The 19,474-nt window shown below is 40.9% G+C and overlaps 1 protein-coding gene across 4 annotated transcripts in view; it reads right to left on the bottom strand.

Annotated features, from left to right (window-relative positions):
- Window positions 1-2,821: 2,821 nt before the first annotated feature.
- Window positions 2,822-19,474, bottom strand: part of TBC1D30 (TBC1 domain family member 30) — a 66,851-nt gene continuing 50,198 nt past the window's right edge. For all 4 annotated transcript variants that reach the window (XM_088141785.1, XM_088141784.1, XM_088141786.1 and 1 more), the window contains 5 exons: window positions 12,813-12,919; window positions 12,560-12,699; window positions 10,649-10,855; window positions 9,120-9,176; window positions 2,822-7,462 (listed from right to left, as the gene is read on the bottom strand). In XM_088141785.1, coding sequence (XP_087997911.1) covers window positions 6,732-7,462; window positions 9,120-9,176; window positions 10,649-10,855; window positions 12,560-12,699; window positions 12,813-12,919 — 1,242 coding nt within the window. In that variant the 3' untranslated portion in view covers window positions 2,822-6,731. The remainder of the gene's footprint in view (window positions 7,463-9,119; window positions 9,177-10,648; window positions 10,856-12,559; window positions 12,700-12,812; window positions 12,920-19,474) is intronic.

Below are 19,474 nucleotides of genomic sequence, written 5' to 3'. Positions count from 1 at the left end.
ACATAGCCACTCTTAGTAAGTTTGGCAATCTGAAATGGTTGATCCAATACAAATATACTTTTCAAACTGCCAACTGTTTAAAGATACAAATGCCAAAACACCTTATGGAGGTATTTACCCGAGTGAGATTTGACCAGCTTGATACAATGGTTAGATATGGGAGGTTTCATGGTATCCCTTATAATGAATGCATTTGTATCTGTGGAGCATCAGAGATAGAAGACTTAGCACATATATTATTTGATTGTAATTTGTATAAGGAGAGAGAGATGTTCCTTGGATCATACATTAAATGAATGACCCATTGGGAACCACATATTAAAACAACATATTTTATGTGTGGTCAGAATTTGAAAAAAACATATAATACAGCTCAGTATCTGAGTAAAACGATACGGTTGAGATCTGCATATGTGGAATTGATTGGGGCAAGTTGTAGGGGTGACACGGAAATATGATCTGTACTCTCACTTATTTGTATACTTAATCACTGTATTTTATTTCCATTTTACCTAATTTGTTTATACATTGGGTTCTATTAACATTTTGTGTTTGAAATTCTGTATTTTGATATGGCCTAAGGGCTAACTTTGATTTGATTTGGTTTAGCAGGAGTTGGATAATTTGGCTGGGGCTTTGGATAAATACTGTTTTATCAAGGCACTCAGAAACATTAAAAAACATACTGAATCATGGGTGAGGGATGGTGTTTTTAGAAATTCTGTATGGAAGTAAGTTGATGTTTTCTCTAGTGTCTTCACTTAAAAAGCCCACTTGCAGACTAGATTCTTGACTTTCCAGCTTGTGCAATTTTGCTAGAGTAGAAATCCAAGTTTTTTAAATTATGGAAATTGTTTTCATCCATTTCGATGAGTCTGAACAGACAAGTGTGCAGATCAGAGACCATATTGCTTCCCAACCTTTACTTGTAAGATGAATGGTCTTGATAGCTTATAGTTACAGTTCAAAGTGCTGGTTTTAATTTTTAGTCTAGGCTATACTACAGAAGTACATGACCTGTGACCCCAAAACTTTGGCTATAGATAACAGAAACCCTCCAAGAGTGGCTGCTAAATTACAATTTTGAATGTAGCAGAAGGGAAAAATGCTTAAATACATGGGGCATATTAATGCATTTAATTAATTTATATCTAACCATAAATTAAATCAAATAGAGTTTTCACTTTGCTCACTTTATGAGCATTCTGCATTTGAAAAGCAGAATGCAGACCTCAGCCTCTGCAAAATGGTGGAATAATTGCTATAGGTTTCATAAGAATAAATTTAGTGAGACTTAACATGTACAGGATTTCACTATAAATGGTTAAAAAATCATATCTATCCAAGAGTTGTGTTACCTGCATCTAGCCTTTCTAGATATCTAGATTCTAGTATCAGCTGCTGATACAATACTTTTCTATGGATGTTCTATGGATGTACATAGTCCAGCACATCTGGAAGATACCAGGCCCAAGGAGGCAGCAGTAACTGTAAGCATTTGGCAAAAGATTTCACTGAATCAAGTATCTGGGCTTTTTTGCTTCACTGTTATGGTAACTTACTTACAACTGAGTTATATTACTTTGTTAACAGGCATCTTATTTCAAAGACTAAAACCTACATATTTTAGCACTGAAAACATTTACATCACTTTAATTGCTTCTGTAAATTCATATCACTATTTCTCAAATGCACAGAAGATATTTTGTGGAACAATAGTGGCATCTAGTGATCAAATTAAAAATTAGTTATTTCTTCTCATTAATACAGTAAATGCTTTTTCATTTGTATTTTCTTCCCCTTTAAAGAGAATGTAGTTCCATTCCTGTGCCTCCAGAATGATCTGAAACAAAAATCTATAAAGATGAATAAATTATGTACATAAATTATTTAGAAACAGGCTGTACTATTATAAACTTCTCAAACTGGATGTAAAATAAAGTTCCTAATTATTTCTTAAGCTGTCTCTCATGTCAAGGGATGAACTTACCAACACAACAGTTGGAACTTAATGCTTTATTCTATGAAGTAAATTGAAATGTGTTTACTTTTGTTTAATGGAAGTAATAAAAAAGGGTTTATTCAAACAGTAGTAAGCAAAATGGAAACCAGAACCAGAGGAACATTTCTGGATTCACTTATTTTAAATTACAGTTCTAATCATTGGCATCTGCCTCAGTGAGTCATGATGTAAATCTTGTTCTTATTTGTACCTTGACTTCTGATGCAAGCTGTTTGCACTGTTATATACTGACACGTTCTGTCAATTGCCACCCTCTGTCCCCGGTCCACAGATATCCATGTTCTCTGTCTTTCATTGTCCAAATTATTAAAATTTAATTTTTATAACACATATACTGCCACTCAAATTCACAATGAACTCTGTGAAGCATACTTTCAAGTGTTTAGGGATAAAATTACAGTTTCACAGGTTAGCTCAGATACCTTAAGGCCCTTGCTTCCCATTCAAACCTATCCTAACCTGCCAATTTATTTAAAGTATTTATAGCCTGGGTATTATCCAGGGGACCTTGTAGATGACAAGCCATAAAATAGGCAAAGTAAAATGGTAAAGCCAACTTAATTTAAAACATGCAGTAATGATCATCATCGTTACCTGTTACTGAGGCACTCAAGGTATGTAAGGAAGGCAGATAGTGTCAGCCCTGTCTCTGGTTCTTTCTGCCATTAGAGCAGTGTTGTCCAAACTTGGCCACTTTAAGATGAGTGGACTTCAACTCCCAGAATTCCCCAGCCAGCCATGCTGGCTGAGGAATTCTGGGAATTGAAGTCCACTCATCTTAAAGTGGCCAGGTTTGGACAACACTGCATTAGAGATAGGTGGGGATGGCGGCAGCACAGCCACTATGGGTGGGGAAAAAACTATTCTGTTAGACTTTCTTTAGAAGTTTATTTTAAATGTTTGTTCTGTTTCTTGTTGCTTTTGTAATGCCTCCTGATTCTACTATTGTAATTTTAATACAAATCAAAATGTTCTATAATCTGCTTTAGGCAGTTTCAGCTGGAAAAGCAGATATATTGAGGAATGAATGTGTCTTGATCATTCCTTTGACTTTTGATAGGACAGTTCTGTGGATCATTAATCCTGTCAAAGGCCTTAGGAGAAAGCATGGGTAAAATGTCTTCTCCATTCAATATCAGGTCTAGTTCTGAAACTAAAGGAATTTAATTATAGGTTGAATTTGGGGCAGTTATCACAGTAACAACATTTGTTAGATTTATAGTCTTTCTTCTGCAAGCCCAAGATAGTGTATATAGCGTTCCCTTTTTCATTTTTCTCCGCAACAACTCTGTGAAGTAGGTGGAACTTAGAAAGTGGCTGGTACAAAGTCACCCAGTGAGAATGGACCTGAATATCAGTCCCTCCAATATCAATCAACACCTCAACTACTATTTCTTACTGGTTCTTTTTCATCTATAGAACTGAACATGGTATCAATAAAAGAATCACAAACTTCTTCAAGTTATTCCTTCCTTCCTTCCTTCCTCCCTCCCTCCCTCCCTCTTTCTTTTTCTTACAGAGAGAGAGAGAGAGAGAGAGAGAGGAAGCTTGAAATACAAGAAAGGGAGGGAGGGATACCTATAGCACTGAACTACAAAGAAACATGCCAAGACAACACTAAACTTCAGGATAGTTTAAGACTACACAAGGGACTGGGGAAATAGAACTCATTAAATCCTTTAAATTTTATACCCAGGTCATTCAAATGGCAACAGTAATGCATGCAGGCCTATCTAATACAATATGGCAAAGTTCAAGACAACAGTCCCTACGTAGCAGCTTCTCCTCATGGTTCCTCCATAGCTCATTAAAAATTCCATGCAGATTACCTGAGTGTCTGAGACAAGTCTACTATGTGCCTGCACAGAACTTTTCCCATATTTGTTCAAAACTTTTCAAAGGTGACAGTATTGTTAAATCAATTTGAAAACTCTTGATAGGAGTGCTTGTTTCCAGTACTGGAAATGGTTTTAGCTCACTATATTTCATTTAGGTGTTTTCTATTATGACTATATGAACAGGAACAGGAATAACATTCTTGTAAAATATTTAACTTGGAAAATGTATACATTTTGAAAAAGTCAGGAAGTGAAGCACCTAAACATGATTTTCAGATATACAATTATGGATTTAAAATGAAATAAGGAATCAAAATTAAGGTTAGGTCCATGTATCAAGTTAGGTACCAACATGGTTTCACATTATATAGAGACTAGCTCTTTATATAGGACCTACTAATTATTAGAATAAATATTCAGGATCCAAAGAACTAAATTTGACACTTTTCCTGGAGCCTTGGGGTCAGGATGAGTTGAGTCCCCAGTTGATGAAGATTTCAGTTCTGATTGCCATTTTACTATTTATTATGTGTTAATGAAATATGTTATTTTTGTATTGACTTATGATTTTCTCTTCTTGTTTGTACACACCTGAGTCACATGCTTTGCCTTGAGCAGCCATATAAATGCTTTTACAAATAATAAACACAAGCAGAGTGGAATTTTTATAACCCGTTTAAGAGCAGACCTGAATGCCGTACCAGATACCTCATGTCAGTTTCAGAACAACATTTTGCCATGGAACCTGCAGAGGGATGTTTCAGAATCCAGAACTAGATGAAGAGTTATTTAGATCCCAGTCACTTCATTTTCTTAGTTTTTTATTAGACTGGGTATGCTTATCTGAGCTCTTAGAATATAAAACTTAAATGCATTTATAACTACAATAGCTATTACATAGATGCCTAAAGGATTCTCTTGTTCTGTATAATGCAATGGTTAACAATAATCCTTTAATCAGCTGTTAAACGTAGAATAACCTATTACTCATTCTGAGACATACTCAAGTGCTGAGGAAGACACAGACTGGGACATCTTTTACATCTGAGGAATCTATAGGGCTGAATTCTCCTCCTCTTCCTCCTTCTGTATACACTTAGGCTGAAGACTTACAACTATTATTCACTGTGTTTCATCCTCTATTATTAAATAACTATACTGTTAATTGCAGCACTTATTATTTTGATTGTATTGAGAGTCCACAAATATTCTGTCTCGAGAATCATCTTATGAGGTAAGTTCTTAATATTCTTATTTAACTCATGCAAGTTGTTTCAGAGAGAGAACTTTTTCAGCATGTCCCAATTAATTTGTTTAATTATCTATTAACCTCAGATATTGCAAATTTTATATAGTTAGAAATGCAAATGCTAATTCTTTGCATGGTGTATTCAAGGGACAAAAGAGAGGCTATCTTCTATGTACTGTTTTTCTAAAATAGTCTATCATGCGTTACCTTCTATCAGACTAAAAACTGAGCATTTGTAGCTGCACAGAAAACTTTTGTGTGATTGCCTGTCTACACACTCCTGGCCAATTAGCAATAAAAATAACACAGCTATTTTTAATAGCAGGGCTTTTAAAAAAAGTATTATAGATATATTTGCTACATTATGTTATGCTAATCTTGATTATTGGTCACTGATGATAATAAAGCTTTGTTTTAAAAATGTAAATAAAAAAAAAAACACATTTCATAGTACTTGCCAGATCTTAAAGTTTTAACAGTTCTTTACATCATGAGTGGAGGACTTGCAGTTCAGCAACGTCTAAAGAGCCATATCTGCTGTCACTTCAAACCAACATAGCTAATAATGAGACTGTTGGAACTGGATTTCAGTAAAAAGACACAGGTTCCTCATTCTGTTTTACCTGGCACTATACACACCAGGTCCAATCTCTTCGCACTTCTGAATCAATAAACTGTTTCACTCCAGATGTGGATAGAAGTAGCAATGTCTGGAGAAAGCTGCTAAAAACCTTTAGCTGCCAAAATGCTTTAAAAAGTACATCAGAACACAAACATGAATCTGCTTAACTGACAAACTGACACATTAGGGAAAACATTACACTGAATCTGACTTAAGGAAGGAAGGTTGGTTGGTTGTCAGGTATACTTTATTCACCTTTATTCAGGTGTAAGCTCTACTCAGTTTAAAATTGAGTAATATAGGATTAGGTCAAGTAGATTTGCTTAACAGTAAATACTGCTGGAAACTGTAACAATAAAACGTATGAGATGTAAGTATGTCCTCCTACAATCACTGTGACTTACTAAAAGTAATTAGTCACCAGGATAAGTAAAAAAAATGTAACATCTCTCTTTGCCTGATAAAATTATATAAAAAATAGCAGTAGTTAGAAAACCATAGCTGCAGATGCTTAAATATGTTAGTGTAAGGATACGGATGACAAGCAATAACAGGGCTGTCCTTCTAAGCTGCTAAGGACATCTGTTATTAAGCCACTGAAACATAAAAAGGTGGAAATCTTGATAACATTTTTGGATGGTGAATAAAGTTAAAAATTGCCCTGCAATTATTTAAGAATTCTTGACAGAACAACTTGGAATTAAACTTTCTAAAGTGCTTTCCTACGGCTATTATCTATGAAGTGGCAAACATTTCTCATGCTGCAAGTCAGTTTTTTTAATGTGAAAAAGAATTATGCCATTATGTACTTCTACTTGTCTACATTATTAAAAAAAAAACAGAATTTTTCAGCTAATGTATACATAAATTGTTTATCTTCATTATTTCAATGAAAGAATTAAATTATTTAGAAATCCCCTTGGAAGCATACAGCATAATAAAACCTAAAATAATGGTAGCTGTAACAATTATAATAATGAAGTGCCAGTTGTTTATGTATCATCGTTTTTTAGACCCACTGTTACCACTTGTAGGCTTATTAAAGCTCCTACTCATTTGTGGGAAGTGTACAGTTGGGGTCCTTTCATTTGGGCCATACAATCCTAGATTTCTGGCTGCAGCTGATTTTCTGAGTGGCTTGACACTAGGGAAAGGACAAAATACTTGTGACTTAGGAGTGCAGGATTTTGCCATTGTTCCATTGTCACTGGCCAAACTTGGCAACTCAGAAGTATGCGTTTCATCTTCAGTACCATCTGTACTATTCTGTGTGAGTTCCAATGTTTCCAACTTCTGCTGGACCACTGATACATTGACACTGGTATTGGTATCTTTGTAAGCTGGTTCAGGAGACTGTCCATCAGTTGAAATGTTCCCATCACTTTCCATAGATTTAGCTTTGTTTGCAGTTTCTTCTTTTGCATTAATACTGTTAGCTTTCCCACGGTCACTCTGCTCCTCAATTAGTCCTATAGTATCTCCATAGCCCAGCTGGCCTTTGGCTCTTGCTATGTTCTTTCTGTGTACCCTCATGTGAGTGCGCCATGGAGAGTTTAGCTTTGCTTTAATATCTTCATGGGGGCCTGGTAACATCTTCCCCCCAGTGTGGCTTGGAACACTATTTTTGGCAGACTTGCTGGTTTGTTTGATCTTCTTACCTAGCAGAAGATGGTTGATCACTGGAGAATGATTTACCTGAGAGGGCAGAAGACTGGTAACTGCACCTTTATCTGAAATAAATATATATATATATATATACATATATTAAAGTATACTACTGAAAGAGATTTGGAAAAAAAACCCTCAAATAAATAGAAAGCACATTTTCTGATTATATTGTAGACACAGAAGCAAAGATTTGTAGGATTTGAAGAAGACGAACTTCCATTTCACTTATACTCTACAGCATTATTTTTAAAACCAAACCTGAGTCAAAGATGTCTTGCCAACAAGTAAACACTGCATTGGCTGCATAGTTTTATTCGCTGGAAAACAAAATGGCTGCAAAAAATAGAGCACACTGTTTTCAGAGTAGAAAACAGTGAAAATACATTTTAATTAACGTTTCTGAATGTTAAAGGAAAAGCATGAAAAGCCATCTGGGTGACTTTGGGCCAGTCACTCTCTCTCAGCCCAACTTACCTCACAGGGTGGTTGTTGTAGGGAAATAGGAGGAGGAAGAAGTATTAAGTATGTTCACTGCCTTGAGTTATTTATGAAACTAAAGGTGGGATAAAAAATGTTTTAAAAAAGGGTGCGATATATAGGAAGCAGCCTTGGAACAATTAGTCTATCTCTCTCAATATTATCTGCAATGACTAGGAGTGACACTTCAGAGTTGCAAACAGGAACTTTTCTCTCTCCTCCCAGAAAATGCCATTCTCTTGTGCACTACTACCAACTACAAATCAAATTCATTAATTAACCTGTAGTAATCCTAGCAATTTTTTTCCTGCCACATATCCCCAAAATAATGCCATATAAAAGTAAGTTTTTTTTCCAGTAATGATGATCAGAATAGATACTAAGTTGAAAAATGTGAAATCTTATATATGATGCTCTAATAGTTACACTGTGATTGAGTTAATTTAGTCAAAAAATAAACCACCACCATGATAGTAATTTAAGTAATTACGTTTGCATTTCCAGTTGGATTTACTAAATCATGCCAATAGAATGCTAGATATCTTTAACTAATACCAATAAAGCACATAATCAAAGAGCCATGTCATATCTCATCTTATGCAATGAAGGCTCATTAATTTAATATGGCATTCTAAAAGCACGCTAAAATGTCAAAAACAATCAACATGTAGCTAAGCTATATAGCTGGAAAAGATTAGTAAAAGGAAGATTTGGCAATCTTGGAAAATGAAAATTTTATTTTGGCTTTAGCACCATAATTGTATTGCATTTCTCAAATTCTAGAAAAGATGCTGCCCTGTGACATGCAGGACCAACTATCCTGAACGTCCATCCTTGAGGATGGAGACAAGTCTGCAGTGCCAGATACAGCATGCAAATGCTTGCATTATTGCACCAGTGGCAGGAGGCTAATCCCAGGAGGGTGAGTGAAAGTGCAGGCCTCCCATTGCTAATTGCACAGACAATATTACCATTAACTGTACAGATTCATTCTAACTGAAGCAGCATACAAGCCTGTGAAATAAATATGTTTACTTATATATAAACTAGCAGGATTTAGACCAAAATTCTTTCTACATTTATTCAGCATAATCTTGTAATATTTCAGTAGTTCAGATTGCTGCTTAGCAAGCTAGTTAGGTGTTTAGAAGTTTTTATTCCAAATCCAAGGATGCCAGAAGTGTTAGTGAAATCAGTGCTTAATACCCATGGAGCCCAAATAGCACAGATATCTTTAAATACCATTATTCAGCTGGTCCCTGGGATCTAATACTATCCCAAGGTCATCATCTTCATACCCTAACAAAAGAAAAACAAAGATTATAAACTCTTTTATAAGTAGCTTTTTGCCATCAGATGAGATTATTTCAGTCATGCTGTCAGATCCTGTCTTTTTGTTTTCCTTCTCCTTCTTCTTTATATACAGGTACTCCTCGACATACAACCATTCATCCAGTGACCATTCAAAGTTATAGCAGCGCTGAATGAATGGTACTTACACCCAGTCCCCAAAGTTATGGCTGTTGCAGTGCCCCCATGGCCACATGATCAAAATTTGGTTGCTTGGCAGCCTGCCCACATTTACAACAGCAGGGGTGCTTCAATTCCCCCCGCCTTCCTATCTCTCCCCTATCTCTGACCTTTTGGCACAGCAGCACTCCTCGGCGGCGGCGCAAGGGTAGAGGCCCACGGTCTTCAACAGTCTCAGCTGGCCGCCATTGCCCCAGGGTCAATGGCGCCCCATTTCAACCCCAGAGCCACTGCTGAAGAGTGCTACCGCAAGCCCCACACCATGGCCAGCCGCCCCAGTGCCACAGAGCAAAGCCCCTGCCTCCCCTGCACTTTGCAGGCCCTGCCATGCCCAGCTGACCTTAGCCATCTTCCTCCCGCTGCTGACAAGGCGTGCCCGGACTGGCCCTTCGCAAGGCAGCTGCTGGCTATGACAGGTCTTATTCCTAAGCCCACTCATGCTGTTCTCCAAATAGCATGCCCCATTCTCACAATGCTTCAGAAGGCCTTCAGAAAGCTTTTGAGGACTTCCAAAGCATCACCAGAACAGGGTGCGCTATTTGGAGAATGGCATGAGTGGCCTCAGGAAGAAGGCCTGGTGCAGCCAGCAGCTGCCTTGAATAGGGCTGGGCTGGGAATGCCTCATCAGCAACAGGAGGAAGACAGGTAAGGTCAGCTGGGCTCAGGAGGGCCTGTGACGCTCAGGGTGGCAGGGGCTTTGTGCTGTGGTGGCTGGCCACGGCGTGGGGCTTGAGGTGGCACTCTTCTGTGGTGGCTCTGGGGCTGAAGTAGAGGCCCTGGGGCAATGGTAGCCAGCAGAGACTGCTGAAAACCCCAGGCCTCCACTTCAGCCCAGCACTGCCGCCAAGTAGTGCCGCTGTGCAGGGCGGCCAAAAGGGCAGAGATGGGGGGAGATAGGTGGGTGTGGGGAGTTCAAAAGGAGGCAGAGTAGCCAGTACCTTACCTTACTGAGGCTCGGGGCTGGGAGACACCAAGCTGGGAATGGCTTGGATCAGGGTAGGTCCTTGCCTAACAACCGGTGGGATTTGGTTAACGACAGCAATAGAGGGTGCTGGGATTACTGTTACTAAGCAGTGCGGTTACGTGATATTTCACCAAATGACCACATTGCTCAGCAACCAAAATTCCAGTCCCAATTACCATCCTACCACAAGGACTACCTGTAAACTAAACTGAACACGAATATTTGCTTCTTAATATAAATGCAACTAACTAATAATACTGCCAGAATTATTAATTACCTGCTGTGATGTACACCTGATGAACCTGCTGTTGCTGCTTCTTTTTTATCCGGGAATACTGCCTTTTCAGCGCATTGATGTCTGTGGTCATACGTTCCATCATCATACTGTTAAAAGCCGCATGATATTCACTTCGGCAGGCATTCACTGCTCCAGGACTTAGTTCTGCAATGTTACTCGAGCCAAAACTTTGCTCTTGGTTAAGATCTAGGAAAAACACCAGAAAAATATATCAGAATACAATCCACTAACAACAGGCTTTTTCTCAGGCAACTTTTGCATAGCAGTGGCTTTAGCTATCCTGATGGTATCTATAAAAACTAAAAGTCTCTTTCAAATATTCTGTGGAGTTTTCTTAGCGACAAGACAGAAAAGATCTTGTTTTTTAAAGATGCTTCCCAATCTAACCATAGCCCTGGGATTTCCTGGTAGCCTTGGAGTACAACCAGGACCTTAGCTCAGCTTTTTAAGATCTGTCAAGGTCAGTTAACCTTTTCTCCTAATTGGACAACATTATTCGTATTTACCAAGGGTGTCTGCGTGGTATGGTAAAAAGGTCAAGGTGGTGGTCACCATGATGCAATTGAAACTACCTCTGATATTTTCACTTAATTGAATCAGAAAACTTAAAAATCCTACAGAAGCTACCTAGAATCAAAAGCTGTATATACAGTGGGAAATTACTGCTTTAATTTCATGAGTGATAAATTTGTGGCTTAGGGTTTCAGGTTATTTTGCAACGTAGTGCACAGCAAGCCATGAGAAATGAAGTGGGATAAGACAAATACTGATAGAAAAACAATCCCTTAATGAACTCATAAGATTCAATTATCATATCATATGAAAAACCAATCATGTTCTATCACACTATGATCATAATCACTTAATGGAGGTGGGGAGCTTCTCAATTGAAGGACCATTTCTCTATTTAACATATTGTTTTCAGCAGCTGTGAACTGCAGTGGGCAGTTGGCATCATGATGTCACCTGCAGGGCTGTGGTTTGTATATTTGAATAGGTAGTCCTTGCTTAACGACTGTCTGTTTAACGACAGTTTGAAGTTACGACAGCCTCAGAAAAAGCGCTTTACAACCTATACTCGCACATATGACCATCACAAACCATCACATCATCACCCATGGTCACATGATTGCAATTTGCAAACTTTTATGACGGTTAAGTGAATCGTTGCAGTTGTTAAGTGAATCATGCGGTCGTTAAGTGAATTCCAGCAAAAAATGTCCATTGGAGAAGCTGGGTTCGTTTAATGACAATGACCATGTGATTCACTTAATGACCATTGCAAAAATGGTTGTAAAATTGGGTCTGATTATGCAGTGACTCACTTAACAACTGTCCTGCTTAACAACCAATTTTCTGCTTCCTATTGTGGTCATTACGTGAGGACTACCTATAGTGTTAGGAATGGGGGAGCTCTTGCAATCTTTTCAGTGAATAAAACATTTACAAACAAAAACTTCATTATGGCCAAAGACCAACATAAAACAATGTAATATTTATTCAATATAAACAGAAATATAAAACTATAATATGAAAGGTGTGGTCAAAGACCTTGCTTCAATTTTTGGATAGTCTCCTGCCAAATCTAGGAGATGTAAAAAATGGGGTTCAGGGGCCACATTTTAATTTCTATATTGTTTAACCTTGCAGTACAGGCTCATTTATTATATAAATTATCTGTCCTGAACACACCATGTCGTTGTCTTACATGCCATACAACTGCAATGGCTTTTTATTTGGGTATTTGATTATAAGCTTAAGTCTCGTGGGCATCAGGAATTTAAATGTCATGTTTTAGAGAAATGAAGTTAGCCTCAGCAACAAGGGCCTTTGAATATCCCAGTTGAAAGCCCCATAAAATTACTGAAATATTCAAAGGTTAATATTTACCTTTGAAATGCTTTTGATACTTCTGTAGTTCTGGAGCCAAAAATCCACTAAATGGTCCAAGACATCCAATAACATTTGCTATGGAGTCTTCATCATCTATTTCATTCTCTTCATCACTGTCTTTTATTTTTCCCAGTCGGCTAAAAACCAGAGCACACAGATATGACTTTCTCAGATGATCAGGTACAGCCATAATAATGTGAATGATTCCTCAAGCTCTCTCTTCTTTTACTTACACCACAAAGGGCCTTACCTAGCAGTTGATTTTACCGACGCAGGAAATGGTGTAATGTTGTACGTATATTTCTCTCTTAATTCAGATAGTTGAGGAAAGGGGAACTGGGCCATAGAATAAACCATCTATGAAAAAAGAGAGAAAGAAACCCAAGTGTAAATTTGAAAATAATGCCTTTAAGCCACTTTTCATGCAAATTCAAATATGAGATGATCCTCACACATTTGCAAGATTAAACAATGCCTTTTCCACATGTATAAAAACAAAGGTGAAAAGCTTGATTTTTACTAATGCAACAGATATTGTCTGCAGGGAAGACAAAGAATAATACACAAGAAATATAACCAGTCAATTCCTGAAATAACCAGTGGAGATAACAAGAATGTTAGGGTGAAAATAATGAAAATTTTGTGAATGCACATATTCCTTGCATTCAAAGGCATTTGTATGCAGAGCAAAATATGCATATGTACATGCACCCACTTATTTTATACTTTAAATGTATTTGCCCTCAGTGCTTTAGAATTCTTGAACTACAGTCAGGTCCAGAAATATTGGGACATCGACACAATTCTAACATCTTTGGCTCTATACACCACCACAGTGGATTTGGAATGAAACAAACACAATGTGCCTTAACTGCAGACTGTCAGCTTTAATTTAAGGGTATGTACATCCAACTCAGGTGAACGGTGTAGGAATTACAACAGTTTGCATATGTGCCTCCCACTTGTTAAGGGACCAAAAGTAATGGGACAATTGGCTTCTCAGCTGTTCCATGGCCAGGTGTGTGATATTCCCTCAGTACCCCAATTACAATGTGCAGATAAAAGTTCATTTCAAGTGTGCTATTTGCATTTGGAATCTGTTGCTGTCAACTCTCAAGATGAGATCCAAACAGCTGTCACTATCAGTGAAGCAAGCCATCATTAGGCTGAAGAAACAAAACAAACCCATCAGAGAGATAGCAAGAACATTAGGCGTGGCCAAAACAACTGTTTGGAACATTCCAAAAAGAAGGAACGCACCAGTGAGCTCAGCAACACCAAAAGACCCGGGAGACAACGGAAAACAACTGTGGTGGATGACCGAAGAATCCTTTCCCTGGTGAAGAAAACACCCTTCACAACAGTTGGCCAGATCAAGAACACTCTCCAGGAGGTAGGTGTATGTGTGTGTTGGAATAAAATGCTTGCTTATCAGAAACTTGATTCAGGCTTCTGCAGTGTGGCCAGGCCAGTGGCCAGCACACGAACCAGAAACCTAGGATGAGGGAAGGTACCAGATAATAAAAGCACCTAAAAGCACGATAAGGCGATCACTGCTTGAGAAATACCTGATGCTACGTAAGCAAGTAGGGAAACGTATAACCATGACAGGCTATACAGGAAACATAGAATAAACCAATAGTGTTGCTTAAAGCTGTTGCATGACTATAAAAGGCTATATGCCCCCACAACCTGCCCCCACAACCTGCTTCCTGACTTGTAATACCCAATAAAAGAGTAGTTCAGAACACGCTCTGGGCTCACTCACCTCGAGGAAAACCTGCGTGTTTGTCTTCACTCTTGCCTGTCGAGACCCCATGAGTGGCCCACCCTGATGCGGACAGCAAAACCGCATTGTGGTGACCCCGACGTGATCGCGTGATTTCACGAGGTGCGTCTCGGACCGTCCTTACTTATTCGCTCGAGGGGAGCTGTGCACTCGTCCCGTCTGAAACACGGCTGGATATTCGTAAGTATGGGCGGAAAATTCTCTCAACAACAGACAGCGCATCTGAAGGAATTGAGGGAATTAACCGAATCTTCCTCTAAAATTTCTTCAAACGGAGGCAAAACCCTCCCCCGTTTGAAAAACAAAGAATTAATTGGCCTTTTGTCTTACATTTGGCAACAATGTCCATCATACCCTGAAAAAGGGTCACTGAAAATATCCACATGGACAAAATTGGGGGAATACTTCCACGCGGCCCTTAGGGCCCCGGTCCAAATTCTGACCTCATGGCGTGTGGTCATGGAATGCTTAATGATTCACCATAAATTCGAAAACCAAATGCCGGCAGAACCCATACCACCCCCGTATGATTCTGTTAAAAATTCTCCGGCCACTTTACTTCCCATGTCAGCAGGTTCTGGGTGCCTTGATCCAGCCAATGGTCCCACGGCTCCCATGGCTCCAAGTCCCCCCCTGACTATAAAACCTCAAAAGGGGGGTCACATAATCAGAGCTAGGCAGACTGCTCAGCAGTCAGGTCAACTCTCTGCTGAGGATCTTGAAGCGTGTGCAATGTTTCCGGTGACCTGGGTGGTGCCCGCCGGAGCTGCTGCGGGCGCTCCCGGCCAGCCGGTGCATACGCACATAGATTACAAACAAATCAAAGAGATTAAAAGTGCTGTTAGAGATTATGGCCTGCAGTCGCGTTATGTTATGGGCTTGCTTACTTCGCTTTCTATTGCTGCTGTGGAAATGCTGCTTGCAGATTGGCAGTCGCTTTTTGGCATGATTTTAACCCCTGCTTAATATGTAATTTGGAATTCGGAGTACGGCAAACAGGCTGCCGTTGCCATAAATGCTGGACTCCCTCAAAATGTTACTGCTGACGATGTCCTGGGGACTGGCACCATCAGCACTATTGCACAACAGCAAAACTCCGATAGAGCTGCTTTTCCTATTATTAAAAATTGTGCCTTAGCAGCCTTACGAAAGGTTGCTGACAATCAGGGCAAACCTTTGCAAACCTTTTCTAAAATAATTCAATCGCCTACAGAAGACTATTCTTCCTTTATTAGTCGCCTTCAAGTTGCATTAGAACGCCAAATTGACAACGTAGATGCTAGAGGTGAACTGTGTATGAAATTGGCTTATGAAAACGCTAATTCGGACTGTCAAAAGGTGCTCCAGCCCATAGCTAACAAACCTGGCATCACCCTGGCTGATTTTCTCCAAGCATGTCGTATTGTCGGAACCACCAGCCACAAAATGGCTGCGCTGGCCTCCGCCATTACCAGAACCTTGCTTCCGCCTTCTTCTTCCTCCCTCACGCCACAAGACGCACGTCCTGTGTCACGCCCTGCCGGACCCAAATTATTTCCTCCATTTATCAAGCCTACTTATCCCCCTCTATCGAACCAACTCTTCTATCTTTGTTTCTGTCCTTACAACACCTCATTTCTAAAAGGACTCATTCTTTCCATGTTGCACACATTCGTAGCCACCAACCGTTCCCTGGTATCCTCCAGGAAGGAAATAGCGTGGCCGACGCTGCGGCTGCGGCTGCATCCTCCTCCCCACTCATTTTTGCCTTTTCCTCTCCCACTCCGTGGGAAAGTCATTCCTATTTCCACCAGAATAAAAAGGCGCTCATTAAGCAGTTCAAAATTTCTGCTACAGAGGCCACTGCAATTTTACAGCAATGCCCCACCTGTAGCAAACAAGTGCACTCTGTGCCCATGGGAGTTAACCCCAGGGGGACAGAGTGCAACCAAATTTGGCAAATGGATGTTACCCAATATGCTTCCTTTTCCCCATGGAAGTACTTACACGTTTCCATTGACACTTACTCGGGGTTCATCATGGCCACCCCTCAAAGGGGCGAAGCCTCTAAACACATTATTAATCATTGTATTCGAACCTTTGCAACGCTGGGACGCCCAAAAGAACTTAAAACAGACAATGGGCCTGGCTATACAGGCAGTGCTTTTGCCGCCTTTTGCCAGAAATGGGGAATCACACACAAATTCGGCATACCATACAACAGCAAAGGTCAAGCCATAATTGAAAGAGCAAATCAGACCTTAAAACATGCTCTTGACAGATATATAGAAACAAAGGGGAAAGGGCCCCTAGCCTCCCAGCGGTGCAAGACATTCTCAACCTTTGCCTCTATACTCTTAACTTTCTCAACTTGACCGGACTACCTGCCACTTCTGCTGCTTGTCGTCACTTTGCCTCACAACCTGCCGCTGACCACCAACGACCACTTGTCTACTATCGTTGCCTGCCAGACCCCGCCTGGAGAGGGCCTGCGCAACTCATCACCTGGGGTCGAGGTTACGCGGCCATTCAGCTTCCCGATAAGGTTCTGTGGGTCCCTGGTCGCTGCGTCCGTCCTTGTCATCTCCCGCTTTCGCCGGACGCCCAAGACGCCCCTCCTCCTCCCCACATAAGAGGCCTTACTGGTGTCACTCTGGAAGCTGACCCTCAACGTACGGCCGAGGAAGAGGACAGCAGGGACAACAGAAGGTAGACCAAGGGAAGGGCCTCAGTCAAAATGTCACATCTGCCTCAATTGGGAAGAATACTGTGGTTCCCGGTTGCCCTTCAGCTACTGAGCGTTGCCCTCTGCGCACCTAACTATGCGCAGCACAATCCCCATCAACCCCAGAACCTAACGTGGGCGGTATTGGACGCACACGCAGACATCCTGAACTCCACTTCATCTATGGCGGTGCCGGGGTCCTGGTTTCCTGACCTGTACTTTGACTTTGGTGTGATGATGGACACCACCACTTCTCCCAACAGACCGGGTATGGTTAGCCACAGATGGATCAAGAGATGGCCCCTTTATGTCTGCCCCGGCCATGTCAGGGCAACAACATACCGGAAGAAGTGTGGTGGGGAAAACAATTACTTTTGTGCGGACTGGAGCTGCGTCTCCACGGGAGAAATAACATGGAACCCCCCTTTCAGAGGTGATCTTATTACGCTCAGACGGACTGGTGAGAACGTACGATGTGAGCAAAACCAATTTGGAACATATGTTAATTGTAATCCGGTTAAAATCTCTTTCACCGCTGAGGGAAAACGACACACGGGGTGGCAGTCAGGGGTCACTTGGGGAGGCCGAGTTCATGATAAAACCGGGGAGCCAGGGAATATTTTTACTATACGCCTAACACAAACCCCCATAGAACCCCCGGTACCGGTGGGCCCCAAGACAATACCAGCCAACCGCAGGGAGCCACCCCCACAACTCACCCCCACTCCCGGGAAAAGTTCGCCTACTTCCATCGGTTATTCTTTTTCCCCTTCACAGAGCCGCCCTGGGAACCCTCTTTGGGACATCGTCACAGCCACCTATCACATGGTCAATGACACCAATCCCAACCTTACTACAGCCTGCTGGTTTTGCTACGATGTTCGACCCCCATATTATGAGGCTGTAGGGCTTGTTTCTCCATACAACACTTCCTCGAATGACAAGGCATGCAGATGGAAACATGGCTCACAAACATTGCAGTCAATCTCAGGCAAGGGAACCTGCCTTGGACAGGTTCCCACACAGTATGAACAATACTGCAACACAACACATAGTGAGGTTGATACAACACTCTTTTACATACCACCCACAGATGGATGGTGGGCTTGCTCTACAGGCCTCACGGCCTGTGCCCATGGTCATGTAATAAGCACCAAAGGTTTTTGCATCCTTGTCCAGGTCATGCCACGCATATACTACCACACAGAAGAAGTTTACAACATTCACTCAGGGTCAGAACTCACAAGACACAAGCGTGAACCCATTTCCACCCTCACAGTAGCTCTCTTGGTAGGACTTGGCCTAACAGGAGCAGGAACTGGGATAGCATCCTTTGCAAATCAGTATGTCCAATACCACCACCTTAGGGCAGCCATCGATGAAGACTTAGAGAGAATAGAAACTTCGATCTCTCACTTACAAAAATCCCTAACCTCCCTCTCAGAAATGGTCTTGCAGAACAGAAGAGGCCTTGATTTGCTTTTTCTAAAAGAGGGGGGGTTATGTGTGGCTTTAAGAGAAGAATGTTGCTTCTATGCAGATCACTCTGGCATAGTGCAGGACTCCATGACCAAACTCAGGGAGGGCCTGGATAAACGTAAAAAGGAGAGGGAGGGTCAGCAAGGATGGTCTCAATCCTGGTTCAACTTTTCCCCATGGTTGACCACCCTGATAGGTACCATAGCAGGACCACTGATATTGCTACTCCTTGCATGTACATTTGGCCCCTGCATTCTATCTCGCCTAACAAAATTTGTGGAAACTAAAATAGGTGCCTTGGAAAATATGGTACTGGAACGCCACCATTACCAACCAATACGGTCTGGAGAAAATATGGAAAAAGCATCCCTCCGCATATTAGACTCTGACGAAGAGTTGGAATCCACCAGTTTTACTTTTAAAACAAAAACGGAGGAGATGTTGGAATAAAATGCTTGCTTATCAGAAACTTGATTCAGGCTTCTGCAGTGTGGCCAGGCCAGTGGCCAGCACACGAACCAGAAACCTAGGATGAGGGAAGGTACCAGATAATAAAAGCACCTAAAAGCACGATAAGGCGATCACTGCTTGAGAAATACCTGATGCTACGTAAGCAAGTAGGGAAACGTATAACCATGACAGGCTATACAGGAAACATAGAATAAACCAATAGTGTTGCTTAAAGCTGTTGCATGACTATAAAAGGCTATATGCCCCCACAACCTGCCCCCACAACCTGCTTCCTGACTTGTAATACCCAATAAAAGAGTAGTTCAGAACACGCTCTGGGCTCACTCACCTCGAGGAAAACCTGCGTGTTTGTCTTCACTCTCGCCTGTCGAGACCCCATGAGTGGCCCACCCTGATGCGGACAGCAAAACCGCATGTGTGTCAAAGTCAACAATCAAAAGAAGACTTCACCAGAGTGAATACAGAGGGT

This window comes from Python bivittatus, unplaced genomic scaffold, assembly GCF_059951505.1.
Source record: "Python bivittatus isolate LINGU-HERP-01145 unplaced genomic scaffold, Pbiv_v1 ctg000330_np1212, whole genome shotgun sequence".
NCBI classification, from domain to species: Eukaryota; Metazoa; Chordata; class Lepidosauria; order Squamata; family Pythonidae; genus Python; species Python bivittatus.
Note: the sequence above shows the minus strand (reverse complement) of the source record. Positions and strands in the feature narration are given on the sequence as shown.